The 22,118-nt window shown below is 39.9% G+C and overlaps 1 protein-coding gene across 1 annotated transcript; it reads left to right on the top strand.

Annotated features, from left to right (window-relative positions):
- The first annotated feature begins 6,902 nt into the window (after nucleotides 1–6,902).
- Nucleotides 6,903–21,669, top strand: LOC129855858 (butyrophilin subfamily 1 member A1-like). Its single transcript, XM_055923930.1, has 12 exons — nucleotides 6,903–7,074; nucleotides 12,129–12,191; nucleotides 12,343–12,690; nucleotides 13,273–13,434; nucleotides 13,586–13,717; nucleotides 14,395–14,490; nucleotides 15,392–15,436; nucleotides 15,548–15,577; nucleotides 15,681–15,701; nucleotides 15,806–15,862; nucleotides 16,036–16,077; nucleotides 18,952–21,669. Exons 1-12 carry the CDS (start codon nucleotides 7,062–7,064, stop codon nucleotides 19,452–19,454), a joined length of 1,512 nt encoding a protein of 503 aa, XP_055779905.1. The 5' UTR covers nucleotides 6,903–7,061; the 3' UTR covers nucleotides 19,455–21,669.
- The last annotated feature ends 449 nt before the right edge of the window (nucleotides 21,670–22,118 follow it).

Below are 22,118 nucleotides of genomic sequence, written 5' to 3'. Positions count from 1 at the left end.
GAAAAAAGCGTTGTTAGTGAGGATGGCCAAAGAATACGATACACGGGAGAACTAATATGGAAATACACAGAGCTCCGAATAGAACAAAAACAAACAATGCCTCACAATGATGGGGTGCAATGAACTGAACAAAATAGTGTGTGTAAATGACACGCAGGTGTGTGAACAAGTGATTGGGATCTGGAGAGTGAGTGTGAGCTGGAAAATGGGCTGAAAAGTGAGCTGAGTTCAGGGGATCTATGTGTGTGAGTTGGAAGCAGACATTACTGACATAGCTATATGCCTTTAAAATGTGCAATAGGCAGGAGACTATGGGTAATTTTGATTAACCAAGTTTGCCTCTGTACTATTTGTTGTGCCCCCACTCGCTCACTCAGTAACCTTCCTTAGTGCTGGTTTTTGTAACGGTAGTCTAGCTCTTCCTCCTCCTCGGACGAGGAGAGGCGAGAAGGATCGGAGGACCAATGTACAGTGTGGTAAGTTTCCATGATTTAATGACAAGAAAACTAGACAAAATACAAAACAACAAACGTACTAACCGTCACAGTCCCGTGTGGCTCAAACACTGACACTGGAAACAACCACCCACAAATCCCCAACACAAAACAAGCCACCTATATATGATTCTCAATCAGGGACAACGATTGACAGCTGCCTCTGATTGAGAACCATATTAGGCTGAACACAGAAACAGACAAACTAGACACACAACATAGAATGCCCACCCAGCTCACGTCCTGACCAACACTAAAACAAGCAAAACACATAAGCACTATGGTCAGGACGTGACAGTTTTATTATCTCTCACACACACACAGAACCCTGGGTTTGCACCTGTGTAATAAAGTGCACAGCAACGTATTATACAATTAAATAAAAAGCTGCCATTTTTACACAAGTCCCCCAAAAAACATTTAGTAAAAATAAAAAAGCTTCACTTCTACAATCAACGTCTAAAGACTGTCTCGTATCAGAACAACATAGCCGAGATGATCGATGATATTTAATACTTTATCATTATTGGGAGCAAGTGGCCTCTTGCTTTCATATCCTCTATCCCCTTCTTACTCTCTGGTGTTAAATGGCCCGCGCAACGCTTCGCGAATGCATGCAGCATTTACATCGATGGGTCGAACACCAGGATGCTGTAGATTTTCTGGTCCACCTTTTGTAGCTTGGAGATCAGTGCTGTGGCTGTGATGGTGCCTCTATCCACGTTGTTGCTATGGAAGGTCCCAGACATGGTGCAGACCTTCTTGGAGGTCTTCAGGACGTTATGGTACCTGCAGATCACCTCTTCTGGACCTTTGACTGCACATAAGAAAAAATAAGAAAAATATATTTGTGTGTGTGTAAACTAACAATGAATAGATGATTAAATGGATAGTTTGGGATTTGGCAATTCTGTACAGGCTTCCTTCTTTTCACTTTGTCAATTATATTACTATTGTGGAGTAACTACAATGTTGTTGATCCATCCTCAGTTTTCTCCTATCACAGCCATTAAACTCTGTAACTGTTTTAAAGTCACCATCAGCCTCATGAAATCCCTGAGCGGTTTCCTTCCTCTCCGGCAACTGAGTTAGAATGGACGCCTGTGTCTTTTGTAGTGACTGGGTGTATTGATACACCATCAAATGTGTAATTAATAACTTCACCATGTTCAAAGTACTATACAATGTCAGCTTTTTTTCTACCAATAGGTACCCTTCTTTGCGAGACATTGGAAAACCTCTCTGGTCTTTGTGGTTGAATCTGTGTTCGAAATGTATTGCTCGACTGAGGGACCTTACAGATAATTGTATGTGTGGGGTACAGAGATGAAGTAGTCATTCAAAAATCATGTTAAACACTTATTACACAGTGAATCCATGCAAGTTATTTTGTGATTTGTTAAGCAAATGTTTACTCCTGAACTGATTTAAGCTTGCCATAACAAAGGGGTTGAATATTTATTGACTCAAGACATTTCAGATGTTCCTCTTTTATTAATTTGAAAAAAAAATAAAAAAAATAATGAAACTTAATTCCACATTGAAATGATGGGAGTATTGTGTGTAGGCCAGTGACACATCTCAATTTAATACATGTTAAATTCAGGCTGTAAGAACAAAATGTGGAAAAGACAAGGGGTGTGAATACTTTCTGAAGACACAGTATGTAATAGAAGTCAAATAAATATATTAGGCGACATGCTGCTAAGCAATCTTACCAATGGCAAATGCATCTGTTTAATCATTAGGCCTGCGTTTTAAATGTTTTTATTAGCCAACCATTATTATTATTCCTGTGCATTTAATAACAATATTTGCCTGCAATACAGTTGATTAACCACTAGAATGTGTACGTACGCATTGTCTGAGATTAGCGTGGAAACATGCACACTTTCCCATCAAATTCAACATTTAAAAATACCAACCCTTTGTGGGAAATTGGACGCATGCAAGGTTTAGGGTATTTTTTTGTGCACACGCACTTTTGATAAATGAGGCCCCTGGAGTGGTTAAGATGTAAGGGATTGGGGAGACTCCAACTGAAAAAAACAGTGCCAATTCATAGGAAGGGTACTACACTGAAAATGGATTAAGATTATGTTGTCCTTCAGTGCAACACCCTCACCTAGTGGTCTGGTTAGTGCACTGACTTGAGGTTATTGTTTGTCAGGGGTGCCAGGTAGATAATGTCTACCAGAGAAAATATTGATTTCAATTCCGTATGCCCTAATCTAATCCTACAAAACATAACCTCATCCCTTCTGTTCCCATTACATGACACTATCTCCTGTACAGATGTCCTTGTACTATAAAAATGTCTGCCCTTACTACTTTCATCCCATTGTCTCTGCCAGCAGTCTAACACATTTGAATCAAATCAATGTTTTAAGTTCCCCTCTATCCAATTGCACCTGTATATCCACAATATGAATTTTCCACTGCTCTTTTTGCTATTATATCAACTATATCATTTCCATACACTCCTGAATGAGCTGGAATCCAACAGAACTGAATGTCAATACCATTTCTTTATAACCCCAACACCTTCATTATTTCTATTAATAAATCCTCACGTTCTGACTTTCCAGATATTAAACTACACAACTGATGCAGAGTCTGAACATATTACTGCTCTTCTTGGTTGCACCTCCTCTATCCATTGCAATCCAACAATTATCGCAATCATTTCTGTTGAATATACAGATAAATCATTAGTTAGTCTCTTGTGTAGATTAACATCGAACTCAGGAATAAATACACCTGCTCCTGTCTTTCCATTCATTAGACCCATTGAACAATCTGCATACACTGCAAGACAAGAATAATATGGATTACTAATGTTTTGAACCAGTATTGTTCCTACATTATCTTCTTCACACCACTGTTTCTTCCATCAGGCTCAGATCAACATGTGGTCTTGTATAAAACCACGGTGGCGCGTTTCCTATTGCCACAGATGGCCCTATAACGATATCTCTGAGTCTATATTCATCAACCCTTTTTCTAATCTCTGGGCCAAAACCCCTCTTTTGATAGTGTTCATATTCCCAACAATCTTCCAGTACTGTCAGTGTAGGATGTTCTACCGTACTACCCTTCAGTCTTGCCAAGTATGCCAGGGCTAGCTTAACTCTTCTATGGGATAGTGGCATTTCCCCATTATCTACTTGTAAAGCCTCAACTGGTGTAGTTTTAAATGCACCATCGCACATCCTGAGTGCCCTCGCTTGCAATAATGATGTAAAGGCCACAGAACCATATACAAAGCACTCGTAATCTATGGACGATCTCATCAAATTACGCTAAATATTCAGTAAAATTTGCCCCTCAATCATGACCAACTATTGTCCTCATAAGATGTAATACATACATTTAGTCTCAATACATGTACCATGTCTCCATGTAAGCTTTTCATCAATCCAAAGCCACAAATTATTTAAATGTTACCCTTTCCATTAGTTCTCCATATAATTGAACACTGACATCTTCCTTAATCTTTTTGTTAGCGAACAACATACAGTATGGCAAGATTTAGACAAAGATAACTTGAAAACCATGATAAAGACAATTCCTCTACTGCTACAACAGCACCTCGCATTTTCTCCATTACATAAGGAATCTTCCTTTCCCTTTCCAAATTGCACCATCATCTACATATAATGCCACCCCTATACCCTGTCCAATATCCCCAAAGATATTGACCTGTAGAGTTCCATTTTCCACCTCATATTCTCGAATCCCACCCTGACGTGGAAGGTTCGGTCAAACAATAAATCCAGTTATACACAGTCCTTCTTTTCTAAATCCACTCTGGTTTGGACTAAATAGACCCATATGTTCCAAATAATACATACATCTACCTACAATCAACTTTTCCATTCATTTACAGAGATCTGATGTATGTGAAACAGGTCTATAACCAGTCTTTCTCTGAAAGACTATCATGCTACCAAATTATACAAAGTTATTGCATGCTTCAGCCACCGAATGAACTATCTTTTATCTACCACCCCCCCCCCCCCCCTCCTATTGGAGTAGCCAATAAAGCAGCATCAAATTTGACTGAATTCACAGATGCAGCACAGTCTTCTTCCATTGACAATTTCTGACTCTCCTTTTCACAGAAAGTCTAAAAAAGTTCCCAGTTTGTTTTGTCAAAGCACCAATTTAAATCCAGTTCCCGTTTCACAAAAAAATACGTCAAGATCTATGTTGCACATGACTGGGAAATGATCACTACCTATTGTGGATTCTATATTCACATCCCACTCACATACTGTATACCAGCAATAGAGGAAGAGACCAATGTAAGATCTAAACATTACAATGTACAGTACCTCTAGTCACATTTACCCGTGTCCCCCGACCATCATTTATACAAACTAGTCCCCTCCGCTAAACCATTGGCATCTGTGGTATTGCTGCCCCACAAGCTGTTATGCGCTTTGAAATCCCCACACCATATTTCCTTATCACCTTTACTGTATTTCACAACTATATCTAATACAGATACAGAGATGGGCTTACAAGGATTATAGTAATTAAACAATGTGATATTACCCCCTTCTATACAAATCTCCACTGCCACACATTTATGTTATTTGAAACCATGAATCGCTCTTTGTGAACCCTCCATTCTATCACTTCTCACAGAGATAAAACAAGGAATAATGTAATCCAATTGAGGTTTAAACCACGTTTGTTTCACACCACGTCCGGTAAGACACCTAAATCAAATAATCTTCTAAAATTCTTGTCCATTGGCTATCAGACTCCTAGCATTCCACTGCACAATAAGGAACACCATAATACTATTTATTATCCTGATCATCATTTGAACTTTGGTTCAGCATCAGATGTATCATTTAGACCGTAACTTCAGAAATCCCCAGAATGTCTTTGGCTGCCTTGGCGACTACTTTTATTCGTGCAGTCCTGCTTTTATGTGGAGCGGTCATCTTGATTGCCCTACACACGAAGGACAGGAAGTCTACACAACCAACTACTGTGGTTTTCTCTGTAATCGAGCATTTATGGTCACCTGTCACATTAGCGATCGGCGGAGGTTCCACTGGCGTTCTCGGAGTGGCCACTATCTGCCGATATGTTGTACCTGGAGAATTTTGAACACTAAGTTTATTACTTTCCAATCAGCCTCAGTTAGGATACATTGTTTGTAATTTTGTACCTCTGCGCTTCCATTACTTTTTTGTTGTGTTTCACATCCTCCATTTGCTGCACTAAGTTTTCCGTCACTGTTACAACGTTTAACTTTATCAGGCCCGCGTTTCACATACTCCTGATCCCCACCACACTTTGCACATCTCATTTTACCATTGCAGACGTTAGCAACATGCCCCATCCGTTGGCACATGGAAGTGAAAGTGGCACGTACTCTCTAACTGGATAACATAGTGATCCCAGATGCATCCTATTCGGCAGATGGCATCGTATTCGGCAAATATCGGCGGAATAGGAAGCTATCTGCCGAATAGGATGCTATCTGCCACTCTTTCTGCTTATCTTCTGTTTTGCATCAATAACTTTACCTCCTTTCAGGGAAGCCTTAACTTTTTTCATGGTAGTTTCCAATGGCATCCCAGCAATTACTCCTCTCAGTTTAGACACTGCACCAGGAATGTGACCTTTCACCCGACCCCCATTTAGCAAGTCAAATTTCAAGACTTTCTCCTGCTGAATTTTGTATTTGCAATGATCAGGACCTTCCCACAAACCATCGGTTTGGCCTCTTTAATCACCCCACTCAGAACGACAGATTTTTACCTTGTCAGCTCAGGGATTCGATCCAGCAACCTTTCGGTTACTGGCCCAACGCTCTAACCACTTATCGGTCATGTAGCAGACACTCTTATCCAGAGTGACTTACAGTAGTGATTGCATACATTTTCATAATATATATATATATATCTAAATCATACTGGTCCCCCATGGGAATCGAACCCACAACCCTGGCCTTGTAAGCACTATACCAACTGAGCTACACAGGACCAAAATGGTTCTTCAGTTGTCCCCATAGGAGAATCATTTTTGGTTCCATGTAGACCCCTTTTTGGTTCCAGGTAGAACTTTTTTGGGTTCCACGTAGAACCCTCTGTGTAAAGGGTTCTACATGGAACTAAATTAGTTCTACTTGCAAGCAAAAAGGGATCTTCAAGAACCCTTTCAGGTTTTAGATGGCACCTTTTTGTCTATGAGTGTAGTTCACTATTCCTAATATAACTACACTGGAAGAATGACCTAAGAAGTAGGTGTTACTTGTTGTTTTTACAAACAACATAACATCCGTAGTGTTTCTACGATCAATTCAAAGCCTTTGCCCTGTCACATGACTATACGTTAAGACAATACAATAAACAGAGGGAGTAGACAGATGGGAGTGGATAAACTGTTCTATCTTCATTCTCTCCTACAGAGCAGAACTCAAATACGGTGTGATATGCTAGCTGGTCATGAATCTATAGGAATATCAGTGCATTCCAAAGCCACGGAGGTTTGACGTCGCAACAGCTGGAAATGCATGTTACGACAACTTGAAATTGAAGAAGAATGATGCGTTCAGGTAGAAATGAATTTCACCATATAGCAATGGCCTTTGTTTGAAGCATGTTGTGTCTTCTGTACTTCACCATCCTTTATCCTCCTCTCCTCCCATTGGTTTAATGTTATTTACAAAGACATGTTTTGATATTCTATTGATTGACTTAGTGAGTTATTTGTATATTTACAGAAAAGGCTGAACTTCCTACTGTTGAATAAGAATAATTCTTATGGAGGGTTAATCAGCATTTACTTGCACATTCGTCCAAGCAAGATAAGTCAAGGCTAGATGTATTTTTCTGCAATATCTTTCATTTTGTACTTTTTTAAACGTCCCTTCACAAGATACAGTAGCAGTGGTACAATTTAATGACACTGTCACAAGTTCTGCACTGAAGGTGCAAAGTTCAGCATCGCATGTGATCTACAGTTGAAGTCGGAAGTTTACATGCACTTAGGTTGGAGTCATTAAAACTCGTTTTTCAACCACTCCACAAATGTCTTGTTAACAAACTATCGTTTTGGCAAGTCGGGTAGGACATCTACTCTGTGCATGACACGTGTCATTTTTCCAACAATTGTTTACAGACAGATTAATTCACTTATAATTCACTGCATCACAATTCCAGTGGGTCAGAAGTTTACACACACTAAGTTGACTGTGCCTTTAAACAGGTTGGAAAATTCCAGAAATTGATGTCATGGCTTTAGAAGCTTCTGATAGGCTAATTGGCGTTATTTGAGTCAATTGGAGGTGTACCTGTGGATGTATTTCAAGGCCTACTTTCAAACTCTGTGCCTCTTTGCTTGACGTCATGGGAAAATCAAAAGAAATCAGCCAAGACCTCAGACAAAATATTGCAGACCTCCACAAATCTGGTTCATCCTTGGGAGCAATTTCCAAACGCCTGAAGGTACCACGTTCATCTGCACAAACAATAGTATGCAAGTATAAACACCATGGGACCATGCAGCCATCATACCAGTCTGGAAGGAGACACCTTCTGTCTCCTAGAGATTAACGTGCTTTGGTGCTTAAAGTGCAAATCAATCCCAGAACAACAGCAAAGGACTTTGTGAAGATGCTGGAGGAAACAGGTACAAAATTATCTATATCCACAGTAAAACGAGTCCTATATCGACATAACCTAAAAGGCCACTCAGCAAGGAAGAATCCACTGCTCCAAAACCGCCATAAAAAAGCAAGACTACGGTTTGCAACTGCACATGGGGACAAAGATTGTACTTTTTGGAGAAATGTCCTCTAGTCTGATGAAACAAAAATAGAATTGTTTGGCCATAATGACCATCATTATGTTCGGAGGAAAAAGGGGGATGCTTGCAAGCCGAAGAACACCATCCCAACCGTGAAGCACGGGGGTGGCAGCATCATGTTGTGGGAGTGCTTTGCTGCAGGAGGGACTGGTGCTCTTATCAAAATAGATGGCATCATGAAGATGGAAAATTATGTGGCTATATTGAAGCATCATCTCAAGACATCAGTCAGGAAGTTAAAGCTTGGTCGCAAATGGGTCTTCCAAATGGACAATGACCCCAAGCATACTTCCAAAGATGAGGCAAAATAGCTTAAGGACAACAAAGTCAAGGTATTGGAGTGGCCATCACAAAGCCCTGACCTTAAATCCTATACATAATTTGTGGGCAGAACTGAAAAAGCGTGTGTGAGCAAGGAGGCCCACAAACCTGACAATTTAAAGGCAATTCTACCAAATACTAATTGAGTGTATGTAAACTTCTGACCCACTGGGAATGTGATGAAAGAAATAAAAGCTGACAAATCATTCTCTCTACTATTATTCTGACATTTCACATTCTTAAAATAAAGTGGTGATCCTAGCTGACCTAGAACAGGGAATTTATACGAGGATTAAATGTCAGGAATTGTAAAAAACGGAGTTTAAATGTATTTGGCTATTTGGCTAAGGTGAATGTAAACTTCTGACTTCAACTGTATACTGTATGTTAATTGTTGTCTTTGCTGCACATTGGCTGGATGAATATGATGTTTTGGATGAACCAACAGTTTTTTTTTTGAGACACAATGTGGATAGGGATGTATCCCCAAATTACCAGTCACGTACTTTCAGGGTGCAACAAATCAAATCAAATCAAATTGTAATGGTCACATACACATATTTAGCATAGGTCGTTGCGGGTGTAGCGAAATGCTTGTGTTCTTAGCTCCAACAGTGCAGTAGTATCTAAAAATTCACAAAAATATACAGTACCAGTCAAAAGTTTGGACAGGTTTCTCTTTGTTTTTTTCTATTTTCTACATTGTATAATAATAGTGAATACATCAAAACTATGAAATAACACATGGATTCATGTAGTAACCAAAAAAGTGTTAAACAAATCAAAATATATTTGAGATTCTTCAAAGTAGCCTCCCTTTGCCTTGATGACAGCTTTGCACAATCTTGGCATTCTCTCATCCAGCTTCATGAGGTAGTCACCTGTAATGCATTTAAATTAACATGTGTGCCTTGTTGAAAGTTAATTTGTGGAATTTATTTCCTTAATGTGTTTGAGCCAATCAGTTATGTTGTGACAAGGTAGGGGTGATATACAGAATATAGCCCTATTTGGTAAAAGACCAAGTCAATATTATGGAAAGAACAGCTCAAATAAGCAAAGAGAAACGACAGTCCATCATTACTCTAAGACATGAAGGTCAGTCAATATGGAACATTTCAAAAACTTTGAAGTGCAGTCACAAAAACTATCAAGCACTATGATTAAACTGGCAGGGGTTAAGTTCATTAGAGTTACCAGCCTCAGAAATTGCAGCCCAAATAAATTCTTCAGAGTTCAAGTAACAGACACATCTCAACATCAACTGTTCAGAGGAGACTGCGTGAATCAGGCCTTCATGGTCGAATTGCTTCAAAGAAACCACTACTAAAGGACACCAATAAGAAGAGAGGTGCTTGGGCCAAGAAACACAAGCAATGGACATTAGACTGGTGGAAATCTGTCATTTGGTCTGATGAGTCAAAATTTTAGATTTCTGGTTCCAACCACCGTGTCTTTGTGAGTAGGTGAATGGATGAACTCTGCATGTGTGGTTCCCACTGTGAAGCATGGAGGAGGAGGTGTGATGGTGTGGGGGAGCTGTGCTGGTGACACTGTCAGTGATTTATAAAAACATTCAAGACACACTTAACCAGCATGGCTACCACAGCATTCTGCAGCGATTCACCATCCCACCTGGTTTGCGCTTACTGGGATTATTATTGTTTTTTTCAACAGGACAATGACCTAACACACCTCCAGGCTGTGTAAGGTCTATTTTACCAAGAAGGAGAGTGAGTGCTTCATCAGATGACCTGGCCTCCACAATCACCCGACCTCAACCCAATTGAGATGGTTTGGGATGAGTTGGACCGCAGAGTGAAGGAAAAGCAGCAAACAAGTTCTCAGCATATGTGGGAACTCCTTCAAGACTGTTGGAAAAGCATTCCAGGGGAAGCTGGTTGAGAAAATTCTGAGTGTGCAAAGCTGTCATCAAGGCAAAGGGTGGCTACTTGTAAGAATATTAAAATGCATATTTTGATTTGTTTAACACTTTTTTGGTTACTATATGATTCAATATGTGTTATTTCATAGTTTTGATGTATTCACTATTATTCTACAATGTAGAAAATAGTAAAAATAAAGAAAAACCCTGGAATGAGTAGGCGTGTACAAACTTTTGACTCGTACTGTACATAAAAGTAAAATAATATATAAAATATAAATAGAGCAATGCGGCCTTGACTAAAATACAGCAGAATAGAGTATATACATATGAGATGAGTAAAGCAGTATGTAAACATTATTTAACCGTTGTTAAAGTGACTAGTTTTCCATTATTATAGTGGCCAGTGATTTCAAGTCTATGGATATAGGTGCAGGGTTGCGTTACCGGATGGAAGACGGCTAGTGATGGTTATTTAACAGTCTGATGGCCTTGAGATAGAAGCTGTTTTTCAGTCTCTCTGTCCCAGCTTTGATGCACCTGTCCTGACCTCGCCTTCTGGATGATAGGTGGGTGAACAGGCCGTGGCTCAGGTGGTTGATGTCCTTGATTTATTTTTTTGGTCTTCTTGTGACATCTGGTGCTGTAGGTGTCCTGGAGGGCAGGTAGTTTGCCCCTGTTTTGTTGACGTTGAGTGAGGTTATTTTCCTGGCACCACTCTCCCAGGGCCCTCACCTCCTCCCTGTAGGCTGTCTCGTCATTGTTGGTAATCAGGCCTATTACTGTTGTGTCATCTGCAAACTTGGTGATTGAGTTGGAGGCGTGCATGGCCATGCAGTCATGGGTGAAAAAATAGTACAGGAGAGGGCTGAACACGCACCCTTGTGAGACCCCTGTGTTGAGCATCAGCAAAGTGGAGGTGTTATTTCCTACCTTCACCACCTGGGGAGCGGCCCGTCAGGAAAGCGAGGACGCAGTTGCACAGGGCGTGGTTCAAACCCAGGGCCCCGAGCTTAATGATGAGGTTGGAGGGTACTATGGTGCTGAATGCTGAGCTATAGTCAATGAACAGCATTCTTACATAGGTATTCCTCTTGTCCAGATGGGATAGGGCAGTGTGCAGTGGGATGCCGATTGCATCGTCTGTGGATCTATTTGGGCGGTAAGCAAATTGAAGTGGGTCTAGGGTGTCCGGTAAGGTAGAGATGACATGATCCTTAACTAGCCTCTCAAAGCACTTCATGATGACAGACGTGAGTGCTAAGAGGCAATAGCCATTTAGTTCAGTTACCTTTGCTTTCTTGGGTACAGGAACAATGATGGACATCTTGAAGCAAGTGGGGACAGCACACTGGGCTAGGGAGAGATTGAATATGTCCGTAAACTCTCCAGCTAGCTGGCCTGCGCATGCTCTGAGGACGTGGCTAGGGATGCTGTCTGGGCCAGCAGCCTTGCAAGGGTTAACACGCTTAAATGACTTACTCATATTGCAGGTAGAAATTCCATGAATAGAGATGACATGATTCCTTACTCCACTCCTTACTCCAGCATACCCTGTTATGATTATAATGTCATCACACTGATCTTCAACACAGGTTTGTCTTTGAGGGTGATGATACTGGCATCTCTCACCGTTCCCATCATAGTTCAAAGTCCTGGTGAGCATATGCTATTAGTTTTCTGCAAAATATCCTATTTTCTCTACATAATTGTCTCAACTTCATAAATAAAAAAATATTGTCCTTCAATTTCCTTGAGTAAAAAAATGAGTCTCTCTCTCGCTCTCTCTCTCACTCTCTCTTACCCCAGAGATCTTCACCTTGTCGGTCCCACACGGTCCAATCTTGACCTGGTTGAACTCCTCTGTTTCTTTATCTTGTGAACTTTCACCTCTCTTCAATGCGGAGCCATTGGAGGTGCGCTGGTACAGGGCCAAAGACTTTGACTCAACTGCCTTGTTGTACAAAGATCACAAGATCCAGGAGGCCCCTGTGGACCCCCGGTACAAGGGCAGGGTGTCTCTAACTGGGGGGCTGGAGAGAGGGAACGTGTCCCTGACACTGGAGAGGGTCACACTGGAAGACAGGGGGGAGTATGTGTGCTATGTTAGCAGTGAACAGTGGTACGACAAGGCCATTGTACTCCTCACAGTGAATGGTAAGTAATTGGGGACAGTTTAATGGATAGTTCACCCAAATTACAGATTGGTTTCCTTCACTTGCATTGGTTAATAGGCCATAACTGCTAAAGAGTTTGCATTTGGTGACAGTGGCCAGGTATACAAAACCGAAGCATGGATTGCTGTCTTCGATTGTCCATAGACAGATTTCAGGGTAAGGAAACTATTGTGTCATTTTGTAATTTGGGTGAACTACCACTTCAACATGGGATGACATTTTTGTTCTGTCCACAACTACAACTTCCCCCAAAATACTGTAATACCAGGGTTTGGGTCAATTCCAATTAATTTCCAGAAAGTAAACCAAATTCCAATTCCAAATTTTCCTAATTGAAAATCATTGAAGAGAACAGGAATTTCACTGTACTTCCTGAATTGACTGAAATTCAAAATGCCATTGACTCAATCCTGCGTAATACTCACAATATTGTAGCAGAAATTATCTTGTATCTTGTTTAAATTATAATTTACAGGTAAATGTGATGCATGAGATACAATAGTCTATTCCAATAATATATGATCATAGTTGTCCTCACCTTCCCCTTTTATCTGTCCATTAGTAACAGGTAGTGAACCAGTTCTCTCTGTTGCTGAAGCAAGAGGAGGAGGAGGTCAGGTGAATGTTACCTGTTTATCAGAGGGATGGTCACCACAACCTAAACTCACCTGGACAAACAAAGAGGGGACAGAGATCAGAAATGAACAAGTACTCAACACCACTGGTAATTACTTGTAGAATCACTACACATGCCAAATCAGTCTGAAGAAGGCTATCTGCAACTGTGCCTGTGTGCCTGTGTGCCTGTCTGAGAATGTGTATCTTTCCCATATAATAAATGGTTGTGTGTATACCAGCCTCTCTTTCTGTTTCAGATTCTCAGGGCTTGTTGAGTGTCAGTAGTTGGCTGCTGTATTCTCCCTCAGACTCAGATTGGCTCTCCTGTACAGTCTCTCTGTCTGGGGAGAAGAGAGAGAGCAGAATCATGCCAAGAGCTCCAATGGAAGGTGAATGTCTCAGAAAAGGTTATCAATACCTTAACATTGAATATCTCAATATTGAACTCTTTCAGTCGGTTCACTCAATGTAGCACCTTATGTAAATTCAAGTTCAAATGTACTTTTATCTAGCCTGGCTGACGGAGTCAGTGCTTTTCCAGATGAACTTGTACCAGCATAGCAGTATGCAAGTCAAAATGTGTGAAATGATAAAGGGTAAGATAGACAAGGGTTAAACAATGAACATCTGCAAACTGGTATACCGCTCTCAAAGTGTTTAATGAAAGAAGTACAACATTTCAACCCTACAAGGGTCTCCGTCAGGACCGGTAAAACACCGTTGCATTAGGGTTTCTGAAGTCATTATTACAAATACTGCTCAGATATTCAGTTTTTTGGTCTTCTTTCTAATGTAATCCTTCCCACTTGAACACTTAAAATATTAAAGCTGATATACCCCCTAAATTATAATTTTTTTAAGTACAAAAGTTTTCACCCCCCTCTCAGACATTACAGAGTATTTTTTTGTAGATGGTAACAATTACAAATGTTTATTTTTATTACTTTTTTACAATAAAATCAAATGCAATTCCAGGTTGTAACAGAATAAAAAGTCTAAGGGTGTAAATACTTATGCAAGGCACTGTATGTTCTCTTAAAGTTGAAGTGGTTTATCCTTTCTACAGGACATTGGAGCCTTGGTGCCTTCATGACATTACTGTTCATCAATCTACTAGTAATATTTACTCTAATTGGACTCTTCATCTGGAACAAAAAAACAGGTATATTAACAAGATGGTATTATTTAATTCCATGGCCGACTTCAACTTCAAAACCACGCCATTGAGCTACACAATCTCTGTCATCAGGTTGATTTGGGCATGAAATTGAAAGAATTCCGCTAACCTTAGCCACCACTAGCTAACAAACAAGTGATAGGGGCAAATGAGCAATGTACTTAAAAAAAAAGTCTAATGATCTTATGTTAACGTCAAACCAATATAGCTGATTTCAGTTGATTTGGCCATTAAAAAACATTTCACAATTGCCCTTTCACATCCATTGCTTGTTAGCTAGCAGTAGATAAAGTTAGCTGTAATTTGTAGTGGCTGCTCACATCAAGCTGGAAAATCCAGAGCTTCCCCAATACCAATATTCAAAATTAGGGACTAGGCCTGGGCATATTTCCGAGTACACATGTAAGGAGACATTTTGTACTCCCAATATTTAACGGTGTGCACATCTGATTTGTTGAAATTAAATCAAGCCATGAAAAATCCAGCTATGATACTAATTAGTGATAGGAGAACTTATAAACATAAAGTGTGAATGAGAGTATTAGCGCTTGGCATTTAGGCTCTGCTTTTCAGGGTGCTCCGAGCCCAAGGGAAATACTCGGCTAATTTCCCTGATCATAGTATTTACATTTCCCCAAATACACAGAATCATACACCAAGGTGAGTTAACTATGTACAGCAGAGCACCCACTGCTTTCAGAAATCACTCAGGATGACCATACATGTTTTTACATTTATATTTTGGTCAGTTTTTATTATAATTTCATCCACAAGTGTTGCATTTGAACATTTCAAATACTATTGTAGGGATCAAGCATTCACTACCCATCTCTATTGTATTATTTTGGTTTTATTTGACAATATCTCCTTTTTCCCCTTCTCACAGGGTTTATCAGGTTGTCAACATCAGAGAAAAATGACAATGCAGAGGGTACTGTGTGTTGTCTATTCATGTAAAGATGGTTATGTCTAACACTGGAAACATGAGAACACTGTTTTATTATGTACAATATCTTGATATTCGTGTGTCATTGGATTTCAGGTGAAACAGAGCCTAATGAGAGGCCAGCAGGTATGAATTCATTATTCCTACAAGTCTATTTGTTGTATTTCTACACATCATAATAACATAACTTTCATAACTTTTTTTGTTTTTGATGGTCACCATTAAATAGAAGAGGCAAATCTTCTTGAAGGTAAATAGAGTTGAAATGCATTCATATTAAACCTTGAAAAGGTAACAACATTTTCCAGTAAATACATTTTATTAATAATCTATCATCTGTTTCATTCTGAACAGAAGGTGTCAAGAAAAGTGATAGGGAAAAAGCAACACAGACAGAATTTTTCCTGAAAGGTAAATTCTTTTTTACAAAATATTTGTTTCTCTCTTATGAAAAAATGTATTAATCAAACATACAGTACATGCAAAATCATTCACAGTTTTTTAGTAGCATTAATTGAACAACACGCAGGAATAAAATAATGGTACATCCCAATAAAGTCAATAATATGTTTCATTCTGGGCAGAAAGTGCCACGCAAACTGCACTGAAAGAATCATTCCCAAAAGGTAAATGGAAAATCTTTACAAACCTTAAATGAATTATTGTAGTATTATTTATATACTTATAATGATGTAATATTGTGATGATGTTGATGTTAATTGTATTTATTTAGCAGAAACTCTTATCCAGAGAGACTTACAATTAGTGCATTCATCTTAAGATAGCTAGGTGAGACACCAACATAGTACAATCATATCAAATCCATTTTCCCTCAAGTATTTATTTGCAAAATCAGAGGTAGTCAGAAAAGACAAGTCTTTCACCTTATATACTCAGTCATTCAGGTTTGTTTCTTTATTACTTTGGTTTAGAAGTGGGGAGACATAATTACTAATTCCTTTATTCCACATTTTGTTGTGTTACAGTATGATTTTAAAATTAATTACATATATGTTTTTCTTACCCATCTACACACATTACCCCATTATGACAAAGTGAAAACCTGTTTCCAAATGTTTTTGCAAATGTATTGAAAATGAAATACAAAAATATGTAATTTAGTACATACATTACATGATCAAAAGTAATGACACCAACTTGTCAAACAACTCAATCCAAACACATGGGCATTAAAATGGAGTTGGGTCCCCCCCTTTGCTGCTATAACAGCCTCCACTCTTCTGGGAAGGCTTTCCACTAGATGTTGTAACATTGCTGTGGCGCCCTATTTCCTTTCAGCAACATTTGTGAGGTCGGGCACTAATGTGGGGGAATTAGGCCTTGCACGCAGTTGGAAAATCCAATTAATCCCAAATGTGTTAAATGGGGTTGAGGTCAGAGCTCTGTGCAAGTCAGTCAAGTTCTTCCACACCGATCTCGACAAACCTTTTCTGTATAGACATCACTTTGTGCACTGTGGCATTGTCATGCTGAAACAGGAAAGGGCCTTCCCCAAACTGTTGCCACAAAATTGGAAGCACAGAATCGTCTAGAATGTCATTGTATATTGAAGCGTTTAGTTTACCCTTCACTGGATCTAAGCGGCCTAGCCCGAACCATGAAAAACAGCCACAGACCATTATTCCTCCTCCACCAAACTACAGTTGGCAATATGCATTGGGAAAGGTAACGTTGTCCTGGCATCCGCCAAACCCAGATTTGCCCGTTGGACTGCCAGATGGTGAAGCGTGATTCATCACTCCAGAGAACGCGTTTCCACAGCTCCAGAGTCCAATGGCTGCGAGCTTTACACCTCTCCAGCCGACAGTTGGCATTGCGCATGGTGATCTTAAATTTCATTTCATGAAGCTCCCGACGAACAGTTCTTGTGCTGACGTTGCTTCCAGAGTCAGCTTGGAACTCGGTAGTGAGTTTTGCAGCCGACTACAGATTTTTACGCTACACGCTTCAGCACTCGGCTGTCCTTTTCTGTGAGCTTGTGTGGCCTACCACGTCGCGGCTGAGCCGGTGTTGCTCCTAGTCATTTCACTTCACAATAACCGCACTTACAGTTGACAGGGGCAGCTCTAGTAGGGCAGATATTTTACAAACTGACTTGTTGGAAAGGTGGCATCCTACAACGGTGCCACGTTGAAAGTCACTGAGCTCTTCACCGTAGCCATTCTACTACCAGTGTTTGTCTATGGAGATTGCATGGCTGTGTGCTCGATTTCATATACCTATCAGCAACGAATGTGGCTGAAATAGCCAAATCCACTAATTTGAAGGGGTGTCTACCTACTTTTGTATATATAGTGTAAGTATTCACAGCCCTGAGTCAACACATGTTAGAATCATCTTTGGCAGCGATTACAGTTGTAAGTCTCTAAGCGCGTTGCACATCTGGATTGTACAATATTTTCACATTACTCTCTTCAAAATTCTTCAACCTCAGTCAAATGTGTTGTTCATTGCTAGACAACCATTGTCAAGTCTTGCCATCGGTTTTCAGGCTGATTTAAGTCAAAACCACTTACTCGGCCAGTCACTGTCTTCTTGGTAAGCAACTCCAGTGTAGATTTGGCCTTGTGTTTTAGGCTATTGTCCTGCTGAAAGGTGAATTTATCTCCCAGTGTCTGGTGGAAAACAGACCCAGGTTTGCCTCTGGGATTTTCCTCTAGGATTTTCCTCTAGGAGTTTCCTCTAGGATTTGTCTCAAATCTCAATTGCTCTGAATTGCTTTGTCTTATTATTTTTCAGTTTTACTTAAGTGCATTGTTGCAAACATGATGGATGTTTTGGAATATTTTATATTGTGTACAGGTTTCACTCTGTCAATTATGTTAATATTGTGGAGTAACTAAAAAGTGGTTGCGTCATCCCTAGTTTTTTCCTGTCTCAGCCATTAAACTTGAACTGTTTTAAAGTCACCATTGGCCTCATGGTGACATCCATGAGCTGCTTCCTTCCTCCTAGGACACTGAGTTAGGAAGGACACCTGTATAGGTGAATTGGAACACCGCCATGGTCTTTGTGGTAGAATCTGTGTGTGAAATCCACTGCTTGACTGAGGGACCTTACAGATAATTGTATGTGTGGGGTACAGAGATAAGGTAGTCATTCAAAAATCCATGCAACTTATGTGACTTGCAAATGTTTACTCCTGAACTTATTTAGGCTCGCCATAACAAAGGGGTTGAATACTCTGACTCAAGACAGATCAGCTTTTAATTTTTTATTAATTTGTAAACATGTCAAAAAACATAATTCTACTGTGACATTATGGGGTATTGTGTGTAAACCAGTGACAAAACATTTCAATTGAATCTACTTTACATAGGCTGTAACACATGTGGAAAAAGTCAAGGGGTGTGAACACTTTCTGAAGGCACTGCATATAGTGTTATATTACTACACGCGCTATGTGTAGTATGCTAACACAATCCAATGACTAACCATGTAAGTGAATGTATGAATTAAATCCTGTGCTCTTCTCTTAGTGGACATCACTTTGGACCCACGGACTGCTCACTCTTCGCAGGCGGTGTCTTGCAGTAAAAAGATGGTTCATTGTGAAAAAGGAGATGCTTCCAAAGCTAATTTTGTCCTTAGTGAGAACACATTCAGCTCAGGACAGATATACTGGGAAGTGGTGGTGGATTCAAAGTGTAAACAAACATGGTATGTCGGGGTAACCACCACAGACGCAGCCCAGATTAATAAGGCTATTGTTCCCTTAAACCCCGGGAATGGTTTCTGGGTTCTTCGCTATAACAAAGGAAAAGGTTATTGTGTCTCTACAGACCCTCCAACTCCATTATCTGGAAATGAACACCTTGAAACACTGGGAGTGTTGTTAGACTGTGACAGGCAGATTCTTTCCTTTTATGATGCTGATTCGGAAGTACGTCTGTACAGTTTTGCTGACGTGTCATCTGACTCTAACACATTCTTTGCTGTGTTTAGCCCTGGATTCGACAAAGTTCCCTTAGCAATTAAATGATTGTAGATGACAAAGATGCAAACTTCCCACAATAATAATCGAAAAAAATAAACAAAAAAAATTGTCAGTTTAATCAAATCCAATTTTATTTGTCACATGCGTCGAATGCAACAGGTGTAGACTATACCATGACATTTTTACTCATGAGCCCTTTGCCAACAAAGCAGAGTTAAAAAGAAAACAATTAGCAAAAAAAAATATATATACATATTTACACAGTAAAGCAACAATAATGAGGCTATATACAATGAGTACCGGTACCGAGTCAATGTGCAGGGGTAGGATGTAGTTTAGGTAATTGAGGTAATACAGTATGTACATGTAGGTAGGGGTAAAAATTACTAGGCAATCAGGATAGATAATAAACAGAGTAGCAGCAGTATATTTGAAGAGTGTGAAGGAGTTTGTGTGTGTGGGATCAATATGCATGTGTGTGTTTGTGTACGTGTTGGAGTGTCAGTGTAGTGTGTGTAGGTAGAGTCCAGTGAGTGTGCATAGAGCCTGTGCAAGAGAGTCAGAGCATAAAAAAGGTGGCCAATGCAAATAGTCCGGGTAGCTATTTGATTAACTGTTCAGCATTCTTACGGTTAAGAGGTAGAAGTTGTTCAGGAACCTTTTGGTCCCAGACTTGACACTCCGGTACTGCTCGCCGTGCGGTAGCAGAGAGAATAGTCGATGACTTGGGTAGCCGGAGTCTTTTGACAATTTTTAGAGCCTTTCTCTGACACCGCCTGGTATAGAGGTCATGGATGGCAGGGAGCTCGGCCCCAGTGATGTACTGGGCTATCCACACTACCCTCTGTAGCGCGTTGTGGTCGGATGCCAAGCAGTTGTCATACCAAGCGGTGATGCAGCCAGTCAAGATGCGCTCAATGGTGCAGCTGTAGAACTTTTTAAGGATCTGAGGGCCCGTGCCAAATTATTTCGGCCTCCCGAGGTGGAAGAGGCGTTGTCGTGCCCTCCTCATGACTGTGTTGGTGTGTTTGGACCATGATAGGTTGTTAGTGATGTGGACACCGAGGTTCCCCATTGATGTGAATGGGGGTGTAATCGGCCCTCCGTTTCCTCTAAAAGTTCATTATAACTGAGACACTAACAAAAAAATTGTAAGACATACATTTAAATGCACACATACAATTAAACACTTACAAATGTCAATTGAAAATGTTACTTGAAATCCTAATCAATACCACTCAGTTGTATCAATGTTAAAATATATGTCAATATTTTGATAAAGATAGGCAAAAAAGTCTGTATACAAATAAAGTACAAATACTGAGACAAATTGAATGCTAAAAAAAGTGAAAATTATATTTTATACTAATACAATTGCTCAGAGAAGTTGATTATTGTAATACAAAAAAAATCGAAAAAAGATAGGGGTAAAAATTATTGCCACCCCTGTATTCAATACTCCAGCATCGTCCTACTACGAGGATAATGGCACTGAGCCTTATCCTAAAATATTTGTATTTCCTCCATTCAGAATCTTTCCAGATCATTGATATCCTTTATTTGCTCTCATGGAATGCCCTCTTCAATTCAAACCACAGGTTTTCAATTGGGGTTCAAGTCCAGAGACTGAGATGGCCATTGCATGATGTTGATTTTGTGGTCAATCCACCATTTCTTTGAGGATTATGATTTGTGCTTGGGGTTATTGTCTTGCTGGAAGATCCACTTGAGGCCAAGTTTCAGCCTCCCTGCTCCTTAACTTTGGCAATACATGAGGTAGGATTTACATTAATAGATCATATAGGGACTACCGGCCCAGGAAAATCATACGAGTTACAGCAAGTACGAGCAACAAAACCAAAAGAGATAGGCATCATCTCTCACCAATTCAACCTCACATGTCATTGTGATTGAGTCATCTGTTTTATCCATTGTCTAATGCAACGTTTACTAATGTAAAGATAAAGAAAACAGAGATAATGTACTTTATTTTACAGGGTGATATACTTGATGCATGGAGCAAACATGGGATGATTTTGTGAAATGCGGTAGATTTGAAAGCATCTCTGTTTTTATCCCTCTCTGTACCCTGGTGCAGTGGAACAATCCTTGTTCAGCCTCAGTGTAGCACGATTCTGGATAGCTGAACCCCTGTAAATAGTGAAAGGACATGTAGATGTCTATGGGACGTTGGTCCAACTGAAAATGATTTATCCAATGTGCAGAGGTATGTGGTAACACTAGGCTGGTGTCATAATCTTTTTTTGGGGGGGGGGGGGGGTATTTCAGCTTCAATAGTGCAGATAGATTGTCGCTTCTATCAATGTAATTATCTGCGTCATTATAGTCATTTTACTTACTAATTTCATACGAGCGTTCTTTTGTGTTTTCCTACTTATTGTTATTCAAAAGGCACTCGTACATCTATCTTTGTTGCAGGTGCGTGGTAACAGTTGAATAAGATGAGGAAAAAATAAGAAACCAGCACACTGCTCTTGCTAGTATCACTGCACTTTATTAAGCTTTTACGTATCAGAGCTTTACAAAAATACATAAATTACATTTGTTTTACGTAACAGTGCTCTTCTATTCAGATGACCTCATTACCTTTATCTTATATTGGGTTTAAATCTCTGACGATGGCCGTGAGGCCGACACGTAAAGCTTAATAAAAAGCAGTGATACTAGCAAGAGCAGTGTGCGGGTCTT

This window comes from Salvelinus fontinalis, chromosome 5, assembly GCF_029448725.1.
Source record: "Salvelinus fontinalis isolate EN_2023a chromosome 5, ASM2944872v1, whole genome shotgun sequence".
Taxonomy (NCBI): Eukaryota; Metazoa; Chordata; class Actinopteri; order Salmoniformes; family Salmonidae; genus Salvelinus; species Salvelinus fontinalis.
This window is presented reverse-complemented; position numbering and strand designations above follow the sequence as displayed.